The sequence below is a fragment of the Periplaneta americana genome, chromosome 9 (assembly GCF_040183065.1).
Source record: "Periplaneta americana isolate PAMFEO1 chromosome 9, P.americana_PAMFEO1_priV1, whole genome shotgun sequence".
In the NCBI taxonomy this organism is placed as follows: Eukaryota; Metazoa; Arthropoda; class Insecta; order Blattodea; family Blattidae; genus Periplaneta; species Periplaneta americana.
Genome location: NC_091125.1, coordinates 38,680,314 through 38,703,441, shown reverse-complemented (window position 1 = coordinate 38,703,441; position 23,128 = coordinate 38,680,314). Strand labels below are relative to the sequence as shown.

Sequence of the window (23,128 nt, the reverse complement as noted above, 5' to 3'; positions counted from 1 at the left end):
GAACATTAAATTGAGGCGTTTGAGATGGGCAAGACATGTAGCACATATGGGTGAATCCAGAAATCTATATAGTGTGTTAGATGGGAGACCAGAGGGAAAAAGACTTTTGGAGAGGCCGAGACAGAGCTGGGACGATAATATTAAAATAGATTTAAAGGAGTTGGAATATGATGGTAGGGGCTGGATTAACCTTGCTCAGGATAGGGACCGATGGTGGGCTTATGTGGAGGTGGCAATGAACCTCCAGTTCTCTAAAAGCTATTTGTAAGTAAGTTAGGTCTGAAGAGATTTTATTAGTACTGCTACAAGAAATAAGTTTCAAGCCATGGCCTATCATTAAATGTTAGGATACAGCTGGTTCATTGCTATTATGAAAGCAATAGATGTCTTTCTCGAGGTGTAAGAAAATTTATAACATGTAACAATGTAAGAGAAAGCCCATTTTCCATTCACAATTAAGAGGGTTTAATCAGGAATTTTGAGAAACTGGTTCTGTCCTAAAGAAAGAAATATGGAAGAACAGACGTAATCAAATCAAATAATGAAATAGATAGAAACAATTATTATGGAATCAGTAGTATTAGTCAGGTATAGAGGCATCTTCAAATGAGTTATAGCACAGTTTGGAGAATTCTAAGAAAATATCTTAGTCTGTACCCATATAAACTCAAACTATTGTTTGCACAGTAAAAAGCAGAAAAGATGTGGTTTTGCTTTAGTTATGCTAGCAGAGATTCAATTTAATAATCACTGGCTGGATAAAGTTTTCTGGACAGACGAAGCAAAATTTAGTAGTAGAGTTAACTCATATAATTGCAGAATTTGTTCTGAAAATGATCCCCAGTTTTAATGCAACAAGGTCAGATTACAGACAGATGGTTATGGGTGTGACCTGTGCAATAATAAATTGATACATTTTGACTGCATTCAGTTTTACTATTTCTATTGACTATACAATAATACATACAGACTAATAACAGATAAACAACATAAAGTGATTACAGAGTATTATAAATGAACTCTTCATTTCTGAAAATTAGACTATTTGAAACTCATGTGATTTCTACTCATGTGATTTATTTTGGGAGTTCTGCTTTCTGGATTCCCATGACATTTCTTCAAAGTACACCCACACTTTGCCCTGTTTCTTTAGATATTTAAACTGAAGAAGTTCATTATCAGAGCTGACAATCTCAGTCCTGTACCTCTCCCTTTTTCTGCTTGAATCATCTAAATCTCCGCAGTTAACTTACATGCACACATTTCTCACTTCCAAATGTTGTTTTGTTTGGCTACAGTTTAGATCAGTTGATCCGATTACACCTTCGTTTCTTATCTTGTCTTTCTTTCTAGATATGGTTGATATTTTTCCGGGTCTTCTTTCAACTTGCCATGGTGCCTTGAAACTTTCCTGTTGATGTCATAGGCATGATTATCTAACGATGAAAGAGTAATGGAACGGAGAAAAATTCTCTCTGGCGCCGGGATTTGAACCCGGGTTTTCAGCTCTACGTGCTGATGCTTTATCCACTAAGCCACACCGGATACCACCCCGGCGTCGGACAGAATCGTCTCTGATTAAGTTCCAACTCTTGGGTTCCCTCTAGTGGCCGCCCTCTGCACTACGTCATAGATGTCTATGAACATAGGACTGAAGTCCACACATGTGCTGAGGTGCACTCGTTATGAGTGACTAGTTGGCCAGGATCCGACGGAATAAGCGCCATCTTAAATCACGACGTGATTTACGCATATCATATATATTATTTTAATGTACCGAAGTACATATGATATTTCCATGCAGATATTCTGCGTCATCATACGATGAAAGAGTAATGGAACGGAGAAAAATTCTCTCTGGCGCCGGGATTTGAACCCGGGTTTTCAGCTCTACGTGCTGATGCTTTATCCACTAAGCCATACCGGATACCACCCCGGCGTCGGACAGAATCGTCTCGTTCAAATCCCGGCGCCGGAGAGAATTTTTCTCCGTTCCATTACTCTTTCATCGTATGATGACGCAGAATATCTGCATGGAAATATCATATGTACTTCGGTACATTAAAATAATATATATGATATGCGTAAATCACGTCGTGATTTAAGACGGCGCTTATTCCGTCAGATCCCGGCCAACTAGTCACTTATAACGAGTGCACCTCAGCACATGTGTGGACTTCGGTCCTATGTTCATAGACATCTATGACGTAGTGCAGAAGGCGGCCACTAGAGGGAACCCAAGAGTTGGAACTTAATCAGAGACGATTCTGTCTGATGCCGGGGTGGTATCTGGTGTGGCTTAGTGGATAAAGCATCAGCACGTAGAGCTGAAAACCCGGTTCAAATCCCGGCGCCGGAGAGAATTTTTCTCCGTTCCATTACTCTTTCATCGTATGATGACGCAGAATATCTGCATGGAAATATCATATGTACTACGGTACATTAAAATAATATATATGATTATCTAACCTAAAATCAGTATTGTTTTACTTTAGGTCGCACAATATATCTAAGTCTATTATGGATAAAGGTACTGAGAGTTTATTACAAAGTTGAAATTTCATGATAAAGATGTCACACCCGTAACCTTTAAAATTAATCAAACAATAAGGTTTCCAAATTATATTAATAGCAGAATATACTAGTGGTGTTGGACTGATTTTGCAACTACAATAATAAGTGTGAAAAAGCATGTATTATTGAATTATCATGAAGAAAAGCATTTTCTGGTTATGGGTGTGACAGATTGTTTACATTTGCTTGACTTACCTGAAAATATGATTCAGTATAATCGACTCTACTCAACCACCACTTGAACATTAACTAGACATAACAAAGACTGTCCTCAAAAACCACCATGTGGGTGTTCAGCTTCAGTTAAATATAGGATTGCCAAATTGCTCTGTTTCAACCATATTACAAATTAAGTGCACAATGTTAGGTCTGACGTGTGTTTTGGACTAAATAAAGGAAAGTGATTCACTTTCAGTGCTAAATTACTAAACTAGACACAATAAACTTTCAAATAAGATCTGATACATAGATCAGAACCAAATTTTATTTTTCTGCGTCAATGTCCTATATTCCATGGATTGACCCTTTAGCTAAAATTAATAGACCACTATGACAATGATGCCCACCTTATTTCATGTCTTTTAACATGAATGTAGATCAGTGGCGGGCATTCCTGTGGCATTGCCACAGTGACGTCAGACCTCAGTGAAGCATCAACCTTGTCCCCTATCTTCCCCTTCCTCCACCCCACGAAAATACTGTGCGTGTACGTGGCGGATTATACTGGATTACTGTACTTCGGAGCTTCATTAGTGATACAAATCTTTTGCAGAAGCATCTGAATCGAGAGGATATAAGTGGCATTTCCGAAAAGATTGGGAACATAAATATTTTGTTATTTCTATGGGAGATCATTCAAGTTGTCTACTCTGTTCTAAAGTTATGCAGGGGTTTCATGTTATGAGGGTACATGTGAGGCGTCTAGAATCAAAACCCACCAAGTCCATCGAAGAAAAAAAAATGAGATAAAGTTATTTTTATGTGTATCTTTGCATGGCCAATCCGATACTGGCGTTATTTTTTTGCAATATCCGCTGAATTCCTCTGAAAATGCTGGACAAAAGTTAGGGTTAGTTTCAATATCCACTAGATCCAACTGAATTTCGGCCATTGTTAGTTTCAAAAACCTCCAAGTCCCTTTCTGCCAATCAGGTTGTGGGACTGCTTTACCCAGCATTCCTCAGCTGTGCGATGTTGATTTATTGTTTGTGTGGTTAAGCTCTTGTTAAACCTTATTAAGTTTAATTTCTATTCTAATAATATTCAGTGAAATGGTGGATAGAGTGAGCAGTGAGTTACAAAAATGCTCACAAAGAAAAACTCGTGTAAAAACACTAAATAGGGAGAAATGGAAAAAAAGAAATGAAAAGGAAAGAAAGGTATGTGTGGTTGAAGTTATATTTTCATTACATAGAAAACATAATATGATGAATATAAATATTATGTATAGTATTAAATTATTATAACATACTGTACGCCTATTCTTAACAATTAATCATTAATTACATAATTTTGTCGGTACTCCTCTTGTGGCCCTCCTGCTATACCAGCTTGTAATCATGCTGTTGGCAGTAAATGGAAATCCAACAGTTTAAGTTTGTTGGACATAAAGAAGTTCCATTCCGTTTTCTACTCTTCATCAGATAAACAGCAATAAGAAAATTTTATTACTGCACAAAGTAAAAATACAGCAATGATTGGAATGTGCTCTAAATGGCTACTCACCGAAGCACCTCTAACTATTAAAAAAGTGTAAATTACATTTCCTGTGGTTGGGCATTCATTTCTTCCTCCCGATCGCAAATTTGGAGTAATCGAAAAAGAAATAAGGAAGTGATTGTAGATCCTCAAGAATATAAAGATATTATTGGCAAACATGGAACAGTCTTTAATCTTGGAAGTGAAGATGTACCTCTTCAAGACTGGAAGAAAGAGGCAGACATAATTTTAAGATCTCCTGCCATTTTAAGTTCAGTCCCTGTAAAAGATTTATTTTAAGACGCTTTGCATTGAAAGAACAGGTAAGAGTGCAAGATGAGTTTAACTATAGAACTGACACCGTTGTTGCAAAGGTAGTGACAAGAAAAAACAATAGAATTTCAAAATGACTGATCCTGATATTCTAAGCCTTGGAGTGCCTTTGAACTCACTTAAGGTAAAAGACGTGACCAAACTTTTGGAGAAGCACTTTGGGCCTGATTGGCAAGAGCATTGAAATTTTTTGTGGAGATTATAAATTCAAGAAATACCATTGAACGTGAAGAAGAAGAAGAACAAGAAGAAGAAGAAGAAGAAGAAGAAACTGTTAATCTGGAAGAAGAGGAATGTGACAATATTGTGTAAAATTTGTATGAACTTAAGAAGTGTAACGTATATTCAAATTTATACTGCTGTTGTTATGTTTAAAGCATGTGCATAATCCTACTTCATGTCTGGTTTTCATTGCCTACATAAAAGGTTTAAGTTAAAATGTTTTCCTCTTTGACTCATTTTTATGCTTAGAACTAATTCTCTTACTTTCAAAAGCCTCCAAATACACTTTTCAGTTTCAAAGTCAGTTAGGTGCTAATTTAACCTCACGAATTTGTTAGTTTCCATGAAGGGGCAATCCTGTAATTTGTTTGAATGTATCTAATGATAATAAAATACTTGATAAAAGCAATGTATATCAGTGGCGTATACTGGTTAAAGGGTTTGGGCTACCGCTGACCCTATTATTACACAAAATATATCTAACAATTACTTTAATTTTAATTACTATGGTAAAACTAATAATACAAAATTATTACATTATGTTATGTTATAAACTTTTTCTTTTGTAATTTCCTTGGGCTACCGCCGGTAGCCCGCAAAATACGCCCCTGATGTATATATACCAAGAATGTTTATTGATATGGAAACAGTTTTTTCCATTTTCCCACAAATTTTGTTTTATGGACTTGAAGGATTTTGATTCTAGATGCCTCATGTATAAAAAGGCATTATTTCAAACAACACCATGAGCACAGGACAATCGAAGGTATGTTATGTTTTCATTTCTTAGCATTAATGGTAATGTTGTTACAACATAGTTCTGACATTTATTAAAAAACAAATGCTTTGATACAGGTTCTCATTTCAAATATTCACGTAGGCCTTCTGTACTCTACTGCACTGTACATTAGGCCTATATTTGTGTATATTCGAAGTACTGACATGAAACTGTATGCTATGTTTAAAGGTGTGGAACATGCTAACCAGCTAAAAGAACTAAAAGCAAACGTCATTAGAAGTTCAGAAGAACAAACCAACCAAAAGCACAAATTATGTACTGCCAGTTACATCGTTACTTGGGAATTAGTTTGTGTATTAAAACCTTTTAGCGACAGGGAATTGCTAAAGAATTGCATGATCAAAGTAGCAGAAGTAGTGTTCCCGGAATATAAAGAAGAATTTCAAAACATCAGACTGTCGAGGTGTTCTGTTGCAAGAAAAATCGAAAATATTGCTGTTCATCTTGAAAAAAAAAGTTCAAGCAACATGTCAGAAATTTGTTGCATTCTCCCTGGCCTTGGACGAAAGCACTGATATCTATGACGTTCCTCAATTAGCAATATTCATTCACGGTGTAGATGAAGAAATTTCCACACATGAGTTTTTATTAGATCTAATACCTTTAAAAGAAAAAACAACAGGTGAGAATATTTTAATGTTCTTCACTTATCCATTCAGTCAAAAAAATTACAATGGCATAAACTCATGTCGATTGCTACTGATGGTGCACATACTATGATTGGGAGAAAAAAAGCGGTTTGTCGGCAGATTGATGTCATTTCTAAAAAATTGGATGTCATGAGCAACTAATCACATTTCATTGTATTATACACCAGGAAGCCTTATGTGCAAAAACTATTGATATGAAGCATATTATGGATACTGTGATAAGTACAGTGAATAAGATAAAATGAAATTCATTAAAGCATCATCATTTTAAAAACTTTCTGAAAGATATTTCTGAAGATAATGAAGACCTTATATATTATGCAGAGGTTAGGTGACTAAGTCGAGGCAAAATGCTTCAGCGTTTCTTCAATCTGCGAGAAATAATAAAATAATATATGATTTCATGACGGAAAAGTAGATTCTTTTATATATTTTATCGGAATATGTATGATAAGAACTTTCTTGTGTTAAATTGTGTTGTGTAATCAAGATGTATATATATATATATATATATATATATATATTATTGTTATAATAACAACAACCTAATTTCATTGCAGTTAGAGGTTTGCAGAATGATAGCGTATTGAAAGCAGAATGTGAGATCTGCTGGGGGTTAACATTTTTGAAAAGATGTCCAGTACTATATATCCATTGCTCAGACAATTTGCTTAAAAAATAATGAGTATGTATTCATCAACCTATCAGTGCGAATAGCTGTTTTCTAAAATGAAATTTATAAAATCCAGCCACAGATCCCGCTTGAGCGATACTCATCTCCTTGTGCAATTGAAAATAGCATGCACAGATATAAATCCCAAGAAATTGCTTTGAAAAATGATTAATTACATAACACGTGAATGAACTCTTCTAATTACATGTGGTAGGTAGGAGTGTACGGCAGCAACTGTCTGTAAATCCGTCACTGCACTGTAGAGTGCAACCTCTTCCACAGTATATAGTTGCCATTTAAATCCTGTCTTGTGAGTTGCGTTCATTTTGCCCACCACTGATTTAGATTAATTCGTTGATTGATGTAGATGGTTTTATTATTAACAATATAGTGTGAATTATCAGTTGTTTGCTGATGATTAAGTTTTTTTGGCGACCAACTACATAAAGCAGCACATACATGTTTGGAAATAAAGTATAGCTAAAATTGTCTCGAAATATGATTAATACAGTGACATTTCTAGGCACTCGTCATAAGAGATGAAGAAGTACAATAGATTCCAGAATAATGAAGTAGGTCAATAGCATCAGTTATCTTAGTTGCAAAATAAATTCTAAGAAAAATATGAAGATAACAATGTACTGGTAATGAAAAAAATACAGGTATGTGGCAGAATTCAGTGATATAAAAAATGCAATAAAAATAACCAAGTTAAAATTAAATAAAACAGTTGACATTCGCAATTTTAACTTACTATTCTGAAACTTGGTCACTGACTGAAAGTAACAAAAGAAATCTACAAGTAGTAGACATTACATTTTTAACAATATTTAATCAGAATTGTTCTGATACTATGAATTCATTAAGTGTACGAAATTTAATTCCCATTGTTTTCGAATATCATCAGCATGTAGTTTATAAGCCATTTGCCTTCTGACATCAAAAATAAAAAGATCACAGATCTTTCCTACAACTTGTTAAATTTTCACAGGTTGCTAGATTGTCCTTATTCATGATTTTGTTAGCCTCTTTGCATATAAGTGAATCCAGGATTCCTCGGTAAGACAATAGTTTAAACTAATTTATTTGCAGTGACGTTTATTTGTCATCGCGGGATCGACAGATCTTGGATTGGCATTTTGCGAACTTGGAGTTCGCAAATGCTACACCACTCACCAACCTTTCTCTGAAGCACTGGGACCAGGACGACGACTTCGAGTTTACAGGAAGTCATCTAACAGGTAGGATAGCTACAGATGATAATGTTAATTACTTATGTGCATGAGTTGCATTTGCTTGTAAAAGATTTTTAATAACTTTCGTAAAATAGTCTCTCCTATTTTTCTCTTTCCTCACTTATTTTTACTTTATTTTAAATCCACTTAGTGAATATTAATGAAATGGATTAAAAAGATGTTGACAATAAATAGTGAATTATATTAGATAGAGTACTATCTACATAGAGTTCTATTGCTGATGCTGACTACCCAGTTTTTTATTTTTCTTCTTAGAGTTCTTTAGAATATCCCATAATCACTTATTCTCCCTTTCTTTAATAGATGCCCTTAATCATCTCGTCATTTTCTCTAGAGCATCACTTCGCAATTAAATTCATGTCTGAATGAGGTACAAGCTAAAGTGAATTCGACATTGTAGCATAGGAGTTTTTTTTTTTTTTATTAGATTTTCACTTAAAATTTTAATAAAATCATATGAATTTATATAAGAGTGAAAGTATTGGAATTTTATTTCACTGTGTGCAGAATAGTTAAGATTTAACAAAGGACAATTATTATATTATTTATAACGTTGTTGAGAAGTATGATTTTCACTACGTGGTAAATTAAGTTATTTAATATAATTACAATTCTTTGTATTTTGATATGTTGATCATCCATTCTGGAATTGGTTTCTTTGGATAATTATGCACTAGATATTTACCTATAGCAGAACAGATGACATTAATTTATTCGTCAAAATGAACGAACTTGATTGAAGATGATGATTACGATGATATTATTGAATGCTCTTTACCTGTCTAGACCATTAACTGGAACATTACTGTGAAGAATGACATGTTACCTGATGTAGTTGAAAACATTTTTCATACAGTACTCTGAAACATGTAATTTATGTTGAGAAATTATTCAGGTCAATTTAAAATGGATTATGAAAGATCGCATAGTATTGCTTACAACGCTATATTACTTTATTTTGAATACACTGCCATACATAAACTATCTCCATAGAAACACACAATTGTCACTTTTTTACATTATTAAACCACTGGTAAGGAATGTACTTCAATATACAATATTACGGATGGTTACATTTTCTACATGTGCCACTACAATTTTTCTAGATATAAAAAAAGTGGCTGGGCTATGTTGTAGACATATCTGCTATGTAGAACGTGTATTCAAGGGTACTGGCAAAGAATCGTTTTGTGTTCATGGTTATCTATGGGATCAGATAACATTTTACAGAGTTATCTCAATTTTTAAAGAATCTTCAAGAGAACTGTGAGAATTAAAGACTGTAAACATTCTGTTAATTTTTTTTTTTCGCAGTCTTTTGGTTTTGTACAGGATGTCGATTTAATTGAAAGAAATGTTAAATCCTGACTGCGAACTGAAAGATCCGGGGTTCGATCCCTGATGATGATGTGATTTTCTCGTTGCCAAACTTCCCCAGAACAGCCCCGAGGTTCACTCAGAATCCTATAAAATTGAGTACTGGATCTTTCCCGGGGTGAAAGACTATCGGAGCGTGGTGCTGACCACACCATCTTGTTCTAGTGCCGAGGTCAAGAAAGCATGAGATTATACTTCCATGCCTCCCAAGTATCTTCATGGTATGTGAAGAGGCTACCTAAATATTAAATGGTTTATTAATTGCTTTCGGTAAATTTTAATGTGTATTAGGAGTTACAGTGGTTTCAATGAAAACAAAGAGAATTGAATAATAGGTTGTTGTTGTTTTGTTGTTTTCTAATGCCAGGCGTTTGACAATAAAGTCATTTGACCTCTTGCACTCCAATATTTTTCAAAGATATTATCATGACCAGCCACTGAAGCACAGATTTTGAGGTGTTCCGAATCCATTTCTTGGTTTGAGTTGCACAATGGACAGTTAGGGGACTGATATATTCCAATTCTATGCAGGTGTTTGGCCAAACAATCATGGCCTGTTGCCAATCTAAATGCAGCTACAGACGATTTTCGTGGTAAATCGGGAATTAACTGTGGATTTTGATGCAGAGAGTTCCATTTTTTCCCATGGGATTGTGTTATCAAATTTTGTTTGTTGAAGTCTAAGTATGTAGATTTAATAAATCTTTTCACAGAGTAATATGTAGATTTAGTAACAGGTCTGTAAGTAGCAGTGCTGCCCTTCTTTGCTAAAGCATCCGCATTCTCATTTCCCAGGATTCCACAATGGGATGGTATCCATTGGAATACAATTCTTTTATTGAGTGATATTAATTGAGAGAGCATTTTAGTTATTTCTGCTGTTTGAGATGAAGGTGTGTGTTTAGAGACTATTGATAGAATAGCTGCTTTGGAGTCTGACAATATAACTGCATTTTTAAATTTACTGATGTGGCATAGAAGGTTCCTGAGACTTTCACTTATTGCAATGATTTCTCCATCAAAACTTGTTGTTCCATACCCAAGAGATCTATAAAGTGAGAAGAGACAGCACGTAACACCTGCACCGGAACCTTGTTCTCTGGAGATCAAGGATCCGTCAGTGTATAAATGAAGCCAGTTTTGTGGAGGGTATCTAATATTAATTGTCTCTAAAGACAATTGTTTTAGTATTTCAGTGTTTACTTCTGATTTCAGTATTTCTTCTGTTAAATTTAGATTATATTCCATATTTAATAGAGTTAAAGGATTTGGTTTAATTTGTAGGTTTTCTTTTAAATTCGGGATATTGATTTTCTGTTTTAATTCTTGAACAATGGATATGAAACTTTTTTGAGTTTTCAATCTACAGAGAGGACTGTATGAATGCCAACTGTTTCCTGGTAATCTGATAAGTTTTTCATATTGAATCAGTACTTTTTCTTCTATTGTCATTTTGATGCTGTTAATATTAGTGAGGAATCTCATAGAATCGATTGGAGTTGTTTTGATTCCACCAGTAATGAGTCTGAGAGCTTGGTTTTGAACATATTCTATGTCGTTTACGAAAGGTGAAGTAATTAAAATTTCTCCGCAGTATGTCAGCACTGGCTGTATAAACATTTTGTATGTAGTGTTCAAAGTATTCCTAGAGCATCCCCATTTCTTTCCTGCTAGTCTTTTTAGAAGGGAGAATCTTTTACGAGCTTTTTCAGAAATGTATTTCAAATGGTTGCTCCATGTTAACTTATTATCGAAAATAACTCCAAGATATTTGGATTCATAAGTCCTAGGAAGGTGTTGGCCATTGTATTGGATATTGAATTCTCTTTCTTTTTTCTTTTTTACATCTTACAATGGAATGCTGGCGGTATAACATCAGCCAAGAAGACTGAACTAGCCAATATACTCTCAGAATTGAATAATATACATGAAATCTTTAGTAATCAGAAATGCAAAGATATCATAAAATTTCCACAATCTTTATTTTGACATGGATACATCTTTAAAATCGGTATCCTCTAGGAAAAAGAAAGGACAGAACTTTAGCTCATATCTCAAAAAGTATAACCTATAGCCAAAATGTGAAAACTGACTTCTATAATCGGAGAATAGAAGCACCTAACAATAGCTACTCCAAGGTTACATGCATGCGCAAGGAGTGGGGGGGGGGGGGGAGCGTCCGTCATTTTTATTGCTTACACTCTAGAGTCCTGCTTCTTCAAGTCAGTATATCTCCAGACTGCAACGTGGTAGTACAGTATGTGAGTCTGAACGAGATCTAACCAGAAAACGCTAAATCAGAAGCATCTAAGTGAATAGTGGAAAGTTAAAAATAAGAATTCCAAAAAAAAATTAGTAGCTAAAATTGAAATGTCGAAATATTTGCTACTAAATTCCAAGTCGAAATACAAGAAACGCATACCGGATGAAAGAGGAGCTCAAAAGCAAACGATGCAGGGCTTATAGAGAGAGGAAGAAAGCCGAAGAGATACAACTCGACCCCAACTGAATATCTCTACATGTTAAATCCTGGTATGTGTGAATGAATAGGTGTGGACACTGAATACGATTCAATAGATGAAAACATACATACCGAACCAGTGAACGTGGTTAGATCTCAAGAAAATTGTGAGAAAATATAATACGAATAAACTAAATTAAATTACAGAGCAATAAACCATATGTTTGTTTTTTCTCATACCACCGTCCTTTAATAAATAAAATTCTAGTATACTTAACTTGTCTTTCATTTCAGAACCAACTTCTACATCAAACCCCTTATTCTCCAACATGGATTCACGTACATAAAGTCCAGTGGATATATCACTAACACAGCCTACTCCAATTTTTTTCTACAAGGTATCGATCAATTTTATAAACAAAACATATGTCAAAGAATTTGTAAAGACTTTGTAAAGTAAATTTCAATGAGTGCTTATAGGTAATAATAGTTTCAATAAGTAAAGTAATAAATGAATTACATAAATGATATCTCAGATTTAGAATTCTCAAAATTTGCTAAGTTTAAATATATGTGAAAATTGATGGGAATTAAAGAAATGTAAAGGTTTCACAGTCTTCCACAATTCGTTAATCTTGTTAATTAAATATTGCTAGTAATGGTCGATGGTATGAGAAATAACTGAGATTCCTGTACAAAATCAGACCTAATTAGATCTAAGCATGCGGAAGTAATAGCATAAATCAATCACCGGTTAGGCCTATGTTATTTATTACATTTGTCTCAGTTCATTTACAGTTTATTGGAATTGTTTCTATCTGGATCAAGTTTGAACATGTGTTACGAATAACAATCCTCTGCAGCACCATCACACAATTGTTTAATTCTAGATATATTATGAAGATCTTTTCTCATTGCTTCTTTGCTATGCAAAATTAAAGACCTCAAAGCAATATCTTCAACCAGAAATATATCGATGCAAAAGGGCAAAACAATAGTCTTATAAATAGCGCCCATGTTTACATCACATGCAGCATCTTTGCAATGCTGCTTCAAAAACCTGGTTTGCTCTACCCCCGAGAGTAGCTGCTTGTTTTCTTTCTTATCTAATGTTCTTTTACTCTGTATACGTTTTTTCCCCTGATTATTATATTTTCGGCACATGTAATGGTACATGGGACATTGTGAATATTCACTATGAAGCTCGATATTTTTTTTCACTTTTACACTAATTTTAAGCAGTGTCCGAAGATTTTTGCTTGCTAATCTTACAGAACTCGACAAAACAGATAGTGTGTTGCAAGTCCAGTCTATCTAGTACTCTTCTTTGCTGAGTTATGACTGCCCCAGACATGCAGAAGCATGCTATTTTTAACCTATTTGTTCACGGCCTCCACCAAATGTTCGAAGTCATTCGACCAATTTCCCCCCACCATGCATTTGAACTTTCATCCTAGCTCTATTGATCGACACTAGTTTCATTTGTACATTATTTGGTTATTGTGTGTTGTCTTAGTTATTTTAAATTTGTCTGATTTTCGTCACATTGGAATTCATGACCTTCACCCTATAGGCCTACTAGAGAGCAGATGAAGACATATTGTACATCAATAAAGTTGCCACATATTCATCATATGACTAATACGAATCTCAATAAATAAAATAAATTCTGTCCTATAGATTTAAATGTTCTGATACTATGATTTTTCGCCCAAAGATGAAGTAGCAAATTTTTCTGCTTGGGCGTGTTCATCCCCACAGGTGACACAGTTGTCTCCTTCTACTACACTATGACATCCGATGAAGACATTTCCAGTGAGTAGAACATCTGGAAAGAACTCATCTTCTCTCTGTTAACAGTTTTCAATCAAGCTATTCTGGCAGCACCATCTCTCTCTGGGTAGACTTCCAGGACTACACCTAATGACCAGTTTATGCATTTTGGACTATCTGACCCAGTACGAATGTCTCCTCTTTTGAAATCACCTTTTGGATTCCTCTGCTGGAACAATTGTACCAGGTATTCATTCCGAAAACTACCTCATGTCAGCTCAGAGTTTCTGCAAGTGATGTCAATGCCTCACGAGATCACTTCTGTTGATTGCATCTAAATTTGAGACTTATTTGTTTCAACTTTACAGGAAGATTGATGGTGAAATTGGCCAACATAATTATCTCAAAATGATTGCTGATGTATGTTGATGCTTTAAACCTGGTGGTAGTACTAGTAGGTCTGTCATTTCATTTGCCAAGAACATGATGGTAGTACTAGTACACCTGCATCCTGCGTGCGTATTCAGATTAGCTATTTTTTGTCGAGAAAACCAACTGTAATGTCCGTGTGCTAGAAAGTGTGGATGAAGAAAGAATAATGCTCAAACTGATCAGGAAGAAAAAGAAATTGGCAGGATCACTGGCTAAGAAGCAACTGCCTACTGAAGGATGCACTGGAAGGAATGGTGAATGGAAAGAAGTTCTGTGCAGAAGAAGATACCAAATGATAGACAACATTAAGGCATATAGATTGTATGTGGAGACTAACAGGAAGACAGAGAAGAGGGAAGATTGGAGAATGTTGGTTTTGAAGGGGGTTTGAAGGAAGGACTAGGGTTGAGCAAGCCGGGGTGAATGTGGGAAGAGAGGGTGAGAGGTCCACTGAGTTCTAGCGTATGAAACACACGGTTATATAGGCTTGGGTAGGCTGTCCCCCCCACCCGTCACATGACTAGTGACGGTACATTGGCACAGACCAATGGGGAGAAGGCATTTCCACCACTTATGATACATGTATCACCTGCGCTCTTGTGGATTCTAAAGTGAACTACTTGGGTGGGCTGCACTGGTAGGGTGAGTGATGCAATATCGGCAAGGCAAAGTAGCCGGTCATTGGGAGTAAAGTGTTTCTACTAACTGGGTGGCCAACCGTACTCCCCTTACTCAACAAGGGTGGCGAGGGTGGAAGGCAGGGGGAGATGACCATCTGCTCTCTAAGATTTGCTGTTGGCGGGCGAAACTAGAGAATAAAGAAAAGTCGAGGCAGGCTCGCAAGGAGCATAATGAAGGAATCACAACACGATTTCAAAAATGTTTACGGTTATTGTTGCCTTACCAATTCCAATAAAGGTATTGAAAGTTTCAGAAGTACAGACTTACTAAATATGAAGTTATGAGCTCCGTAATATCTGACTGGGGCATTCACAACACCCGCGCGACGACTTATGGGTTAACATGTTTATTAATTGCAATAGTATTTAAGTAAAGTAGGATCATTTTGGTCTAGGAAGCATACATTTTGATAATTCCTTTAACATTTAACGTATTTCTTAATAGCTATTGTAGCCAAATAATTAAAACACGATCATTTGATCAGAGAGCATTCGATTTTGGTGCAAGGATAATTCGTTTAACATGTTTCTAAATTAGACTTGAATACATTCTCTAATAAATCACTATACACCAATGTGAATATAGCGTGGATTGTGTACGAAGATAATTTTTCTCGTTGACCCCATTGTGCATCATTGTTTATGTAAATAAAAACATAAAACTAACATGGCACATAAACATTATTTTAAGAAATACAGGAAACAGCCATGAATAGTATTCATCATTCTTAATGATCTTGGTATACAAAATAACAATAAAATATGTATAAAATAGAAATCACATACTATTGAGCGTATAATAAATAGTAAGTAGAACATGTAAGTAAAAGTAATAAAAAATGCTTACTGTACCTTACGGAATAATTTTAATGTTTCTTCTTTCCATTGTGTTCCATGTTTATGAAATATGTTGTACGCTATCATGCATAAATGTTGCAATTGCTACATTTTTCTTTCTTAATTTTTTTTTCATACTTGGATTTAGTCCTGTTGCGATGCCACTTTATGTTGAGAAATGATTGAGTTAATTTCAAAAATGGATTATGAAAGATCACAAAATATTGCAAACAAATGTATTATTTCTTTATTTTGAATATAGTCAAACATAAAGAATCTCCATAGAAACACGCAATAATTGTCACTTTTTTAACATTATTAAGCTTCTAATTAATTAGTTTTCCAGACTTACCATGCATGAACTTTTAATATAAGAAAGGTTACTTTTTTAGATGATGTATGAAATCCAGAAAATGAAAACAATGGCAAAAATAAAAGATCAGGTTAAATACGAGATTGTGATTTGATGACTTACAATTAACAAAGTTTTCGTATTTGGTTAAAAATTGATATAAAAGTAACTCCACACTACACAACACAAACGCACCTCCCAGCAAACCAAATGAAGAAACTGAAAGACATAAGGACCTCACTAGTTCTGAATATGCCTCCTAAACTGAAACTAGTCAACTAAGTATTTATAAACTTAGTTCAATATTAACACGTGAAAGTGATCACCATTTATTATATTTCTAAAAGTAACTGTTTGTATGTTGGTATAGATTTAAGAACTCTCATACTATACATTTATTTTAAGGTAATGAATGTTTTTAGTGAATATTTTGTTTAGTCGTGTGAATTAATATACTATACCGGTAACTAATAATGACACAACTTTAAATGAATGTTGTGAAAATCCTAATAGATATTATTATGTATAAGGAGGAGCTCTGTTAGCAAAATAAGACAACTGGATATGAATAGGCGACTCATAGTGTCAGTTTTTCTTTTGCTTATTGAAAGGAATTTTTTTACTTTCACAAGACACAAAAGACTGAGATTTACAATGAATAATAGATATTTAATCGCAAAAGAAATGCTGGAAAATCCTATAAGATGTCTCAGAAACAATGAAAGTATAAGGTGTGATAAAATGAAAATTTTTTATGCTCTCTTCAGAATGTTAACTTCTGTTAAAGCGAAAATTGTGTAAAAATGTGTTTAGTTTGTTTTTTTTTTTCAGTTCGTTCCTATTAAAAATTGATTTTAACAAGCCATAATAAAATTAAAAATAAATTAAAATTAACCAGTAAACATAAATAATACAATGTAATTGATACAGATATGATGGCTTGAAGCTAAAGAAACATGTGTTTATGCTCAGGTAGTAGTTCATTTGTTGTCCAGTTTTCCTTCTGTCAAAGTCTGGCTGTTTGCTGAATTATTTACATATGACATACATAATTGCCTTAATTGTAGTGAATTTGCTTCCTTAAGGTTTCTTGAAAGATCGAAAACATTAAAGTCATACAATAGTAACTAAGAATTGTTCACTGGATTGAGTAAAACTTCTCAAACTATAGCATTCACTGAAGTGTCGTGTGGATCTTCATTGCAAATGTGGATGTACGTTATCATCCAACAAAATAATTCCAATCATAAATTATTTTAGTCTAATGCTATTGATCGCTCCACAAAAGTTGAGGGCAGTTTCACCTATAGATCTGCAGATTGACATTGAGAAGCCGAAGACTGCTTTTTGGCCCAAGAATAATGGATTTTGTGCCTTACATGCCATATATGAATGCAATTTCACAAGCAATCTCTTACACTAGGCACCTGGGTTTGTTCACTCCAACTAATACTGATTTAAGTGCAAATTTAAGAAAAATGCTCTTTATTTAATCACGTCCCATAGGAAAAGTCCCCTTCCCTCACAGAGTACCTTGGTTTTCTCTGCCAGACTCTCACCATATGTACGACACACTCATTCAAAATAGCCATTCCTACTGTGATCTTTGGTACACTGACGTTCAAAGATGCCTGACCCCACTAATCGAATATTCGATAATTTGTTCATGTAAGTGTGGCTTCTTTAGTTATTACTTCTGTGAATAGATGGCGAAGGGAACAGTCAGTACATAAATATACCTGCATCATAAAATTCAAAATTTCATTCCCCTCTAATGATTGTGAAAAAACACTAGATTTAGTGCAAAACTGCTATAATGTCAATTATGAGAATAATTTATACTTAATCGACATCAACATTTTCCCAAATACTTTTTTACCTGTCCAAATAATAGGTTCATCTATTGAGAACTAGCAGAATTATTTCAATGTTTGTCAGTTTATAATATCTTTGGTTATGACTTTTCCCGTTGTTAGAAAGTTCGCTTACACAATCAGAAAATTGAAGGTCAGGTACCTTTGAATGCCAGTGTACATGCTGAAATTTAAGCATACTAGGATAGGAGAATAAATGTTATCTCAGAGGATTTTACGGTAGGCTACTTGAGAGATGGTTAGATGTGATGCAAAATATGTTGTTGTTGTTGTTTTCTAATGCCAGGCATTTGACAATAAAGTCATTTGACCTCTTGCACTCCAATATTTTTCAAAGATATTGTCATGGTTAGTCACTGACGCACAGATTTTGAGATGTTCTGAATCCATTTCTTGATTTGAGTTGCACAGTGGACAGTTAGGAGACTGATATATTCCAATTCTATGCAGATGCTTGGCCAAACAGTCATGGCCTGTTGTCAATCTAAATGCAGCTACAGACGATTTTCGTGGTAAATCGGGAATCAACTGTGGATTATGATGCAGAGAGTTCCATTTTTTCCCTTGAGATTGTGTTATCAAATTTTGTTTGTTGAAGTCTAAGTATGTAGATTTAATAAATCTTTTCACAGAGTAATGCGTAGCTTTAGTAACAGGTCTGTAAGTAACAGTGCTGCCCTTTTTTGCTAAAGCATCTGCATTCTCGTTTCCCAGGATTCCCAATGGGATGGTATCAATTGGAATACAATTTTTTTATTGCGATGATATAACCGAAAATTTTTCACTCAAAAATATATACAAAATATATGCAATTTCATTTTGATGCAGTAGAAATGTAACCAATCAATAAACCAGCTGAATAATAACTTATGAACTTAATATGCAAATTAAGGAGAAATCCGTATAGAATTGCAGTAAATTAAATCATTAATGAGTTTAACAACAACATTTGCAAAGTTCAACATGTAGAAAGAAATAATACGTTAATGCTCACATTAGTCATCTTAAAAAGTGGTGTATTGAATATGAAATTTGCAAGATCAAATCTGGCCAAGAGAAATGGATTTCAAAGGATATTAAAAATGTTTAGCATAGTTTCCTTCACATATTTAATCCGTATGAAAGATTTGCGTCATGCAAAATTATTGGCCAGATATTCAACCCACATGTTCTTTGCTTTGTGGACTAATATTTCTGAATGTCAATGTTTCGATTGAAACTGCAGATGAATGTCTTGTAAGGCAGCAAAACCCTATGAGGTTTCCAAGGGCAGTAGCATGCATTTAAAGGACATGAAATGAAGACCACGTTTTAGTGATTTGGTTTTAGATTTAATGCACACATTAAGTGAAAGCAGGAAGGAGAAGGGAGTGCTACGAAATTAATGTGAGCTTGTGAATTATATTCAAAGCTGCTACATCTTACATGACAATGTTAAGTAACCTCACCATAATTAAACCTGAAGGACCATGAAGTGTTATTTCTTATTGCAGTTTTATTAAACAACATTTCTGAACATTGTTATGAAATAGTGACAGACTTATCCTTCATTCTTTGTATTATTTCATCGAGATCTGAAGTAATTTAAAGTACCATATGTCATGTTACATACACTTCGGCAAATTATTTTAACAGAATTCTAGAAATTTTTCAGTTATTTTTGGGTCAAAAAATAATTTTGGTAAAAGAGCATTTAAGATAAAATTCAGAAGATGATGCAAATAACATCGAAACTAGTCAACCAGGTATTATCGCCGCGCTTTCATGGTTAACATTCGACAGGTCTTTGAGCGGCCTCGTGCATAACATTCGGCAGGTCTTTGAAATTTAATTGTATTATTGTTTTCAATTTCCTATGTCGCCACTCCAATCACTCGCCTCAATTTCAATATTGCAACCAATAAGCTACTTCCATTATTAAATGACACTTACTTGTCTAATCCACGTGGACTAAAACCGAGGTTGCAATGTCTTGTACTGAGGACGAACATTAAGGTATGTGTTTAAAAATTATTATTAAGAGTTAAGAATGTCAACGTACTCGTATATGAAATAATAATAATAATTATTATAATTATAATAATAATAATAGTAGCCATTTAACAATATAACATATTAGTGCTTATTCTTATCGAGGAAGTAGACGTGACAATGTGACGCTTAGAGTGAAACCTACAGAGCAACAATCGGTCGGCAAAATTATGTTTTAAAAGCACACCGCACGTTATTGTATGATGCCGACATGTTAATGTTATGTTTTATTTAACGACGCTCGCAACTGCAGAGGTTATATCAGCGTTGCCAGATGTGCCGGAATTTTGTCCTGCAGAAGTTCTTTTACATGCCAGTATATCTACTGACATGAGCCGTCGCATTTAAGCACACTTAAATGCCATTGACCTGGCCCGGGATTGAACCCGCAACCTTGGGCGTAGAAGGCCAGTGCTATACCAACTTGCCAACCAGGTCGACTGCCGACATGTTAACCATGAGAGCGCGGTGATAATATAATAACACCATGATTTAACATGTTAATTTAAATAGCCTGACTTAATAGTTCATCAGTGATAAAAAAAATTGTTGAACATGTAGTTTTTGCAGTATTAGCTACGGTTTCAACTAATATGGATGAGTGAATTTTTATTAAAACCCTCTGTTCCTTTCAAATAATTTCTTCTTCTTGTAGTTTCCACTTTTTAAGTCTACAGTATACCATTAACTCTCTTCTAAAGAACATCTTTCTGTCATTTCCTGGATGAGCTTAAGTTCCCAGCAGATTTGTATTTTATTGCTCATTTGCTTTTACATTCTTTCAATATATTCTTTTTCTAGTAAATTTTAGTTCCATCCACAATTTTGTACAGGCCTATATTTAATTTTTCTTATACTGCTTTATTGATTAGATATTGGGACCAAGTGAAGGTATATGAATTTCATTGGGGCTGCTTCCAACGCAGTTTATTTCTTTCAGTTTAATACTTGTGTTTCATTATCAAATATAAATCCTATATTCTGTCACACTGTACATTGTAATTTTTATTGGGATTAGTATGGAATTCCAGAACTCAATTTTTCGAAATCAGTTATGCTGAAAATTTGTATTCTATAAAAATCTTGAAGTAGAATTTTTCAGCATCACAGTACTTTCTATTACCGGTATATTGTTATATGATAAAATGAAAAAAATAAACAGATTTCTTCCCTCTTTCAAACCAAAAGTGAGGACAACTTTCCTTCAGCTTTCTATTTTTATAGTGTCTTGATTTCCATCATCACTATCATCATTGATTTCTCTAGGTTACCTAACTGCAGTCACACAAGATCATTCAGCATGCCGATATTTTTGGAATATCTGTACTAATGTAATTTGTACCTCAACTACTGCAGTACAGAAATACATGCTACATGATGCATGAGAGCATTTTAATGGGTGGTGGTTTCATGATGTCATTATGTCAAAAGTAATATTTTACTTGATGACAATAATGTTATTCAGAATTTTGTTTTCGGTTTTCCTTTTTTTTCCAGATACGGAATTACACCATCATTTTAAGCTTCTAATGACGGTAAAGGCAACACTTTTAATATTACTGCTTTCAGAACCCATATTTTTTACAGTCAATGAAACTTGAGGAGACTACTATTAATATAATGATGTGAAACTTAGATTTGTTTTATTACATTTTTGTCTTGATTAGGTACTAAGGAAGAGCAAAAATCTTCCTTAGTGAATGTTTGAAAAATGGAATGTGAATGTATTGAAATGGTATTGAGTTAATGTACAAATTTTAAAAGATGTGAGGTGTAAGAAGTGGAAATTTATGTTATAATTAATTATTGAACGTTACATTATCTTGAAAACATTTCATTGAAGGTAGATCACAACGTGGTCATGGATAGGCTTCTATTTAACTGGCTGAATAAAGAAATAAGCAAGAGAATGGTATTGTAATAGAAACTGTTTAGCTCTTATAACCATTTTATTTTACTGCTCAGGAGAGCAGGTGGCTTTCCACGAACTCATCTTTACAGTGGAAACTGCATCCTGCTTTTCAATGATCATCAGACAGGCTAAGTGATAAATTGTAAGTTTGTTTCTTTTGCACGTATAATATCAGTTGTTTCGTTTCTGCACTGCAGATTGAAATCAGTTTATTGGTTTCTTTGCTTTGACAGGTATTAGTATTATTTATTTACATATTTGTACATACTTATAAAGTCTCTAGAGACATTTGTGTCATTTCAAATGTTATGAGTTTCTTAACAAACTCAATTTTAACTTTCGGAGCCTAGGGATATGTTCTTATTTTACTTCCATGAAATATGTTTTACGTATTAAATAATACTTTTGCACTATTATTTTTTTATTTTTATTCTTCTCTACCATTATTAATTCAATGACGACGACAGTGAAGATGGTGATGACGTTGATGATGATGATGAAGATAAAGATGCAGACCTTCAGCCTGTCACACAGGCGGCCTGGGTTCGAGTCCCGGTGAGGTCTGGGATTTTTCATTTGAAAAATCCATAGTGACAGTTGTGGCGGACAAGGTCACAGTTGGGTTTTTTCTCGGGGTTCTCCCGTTTTTCTCCATATTAGGCATTTACATCATTTTGTCACCATTTCTCCATTCCGTTATCATTCTGTAGCATTCCCCAAACGCTGATGACACACAGAGGGTGCTGGCCTAGGGATGAGTGGGGTTGCCTGCTCGAAACCTGGGTACACAGCCAGTGTGAACAGCCGGTGTGGATTTGGGAATGCGCCACTAGAGGGGTAGAGCAATAGATCTCAACAGGTCGCAGTGCTGAGCCATAGTGCCCCCTCCGTAATTCCATTCCGTTCTGGTCTGTACCCGCTTAGTATTCAAGTCCAAAGATTCTTTCTTTCTGTTAGTTGATAACTTGTAGAAGATTGTTATCCCTTCTATCCAGTTGTTCACTCCTTTTATATTATAGTATCTCTTCATTAATGAATTCAGTTTTTAATCTTTTTCTTATTTATTAATATTAAATATATGTCGTTTCTGAGAACTGATTACTGTTCTCATTTTTACATTTCATTACATAACTTTAATTTCTGTATAGACGAGTGAATTCAAGAAATAATTTCACATTTTAATGGTAAAAGAAT

General features: G+C 34.4%; 1 protein-coding gene across 2 annotated transcripts in view; it reads left to right on the top strand.

The window, feature by feature from the left end:
- Positions 1 to 22,350, top strand: part of LOC138705836 (lysine-specific histone demethylase 1A-like) — a 66,117-nt gene extending 43,767 nt beyond the window's left edge. The window contains exons 11-12 of one of the 2 annotated variants that reach the window (XM_069834510.1): positions 8,042 to 8,190; positions 21,520 to 22,350. In XM_069834510.1, the coding sequence (XP_069690611.1) occupies positions 8,042 to 8,190; positions 21,520 to 21,623 (253 nt within the window). In that variant the 3' untranslated portion in view covers positions 21,624 to 22,350. Of the gene's footprint in view, positions 1 to 8,041; positions 8,191 to 13,903; positions 14,106 to 21,519 lie in introns of those variants that run through there. The other variant, XM_069834511.1, reaches the window with a different exon arrangement.
- The last annotated feature ends 778 nt before the right edge of the window (positions 22,351 to 23,128 follow it).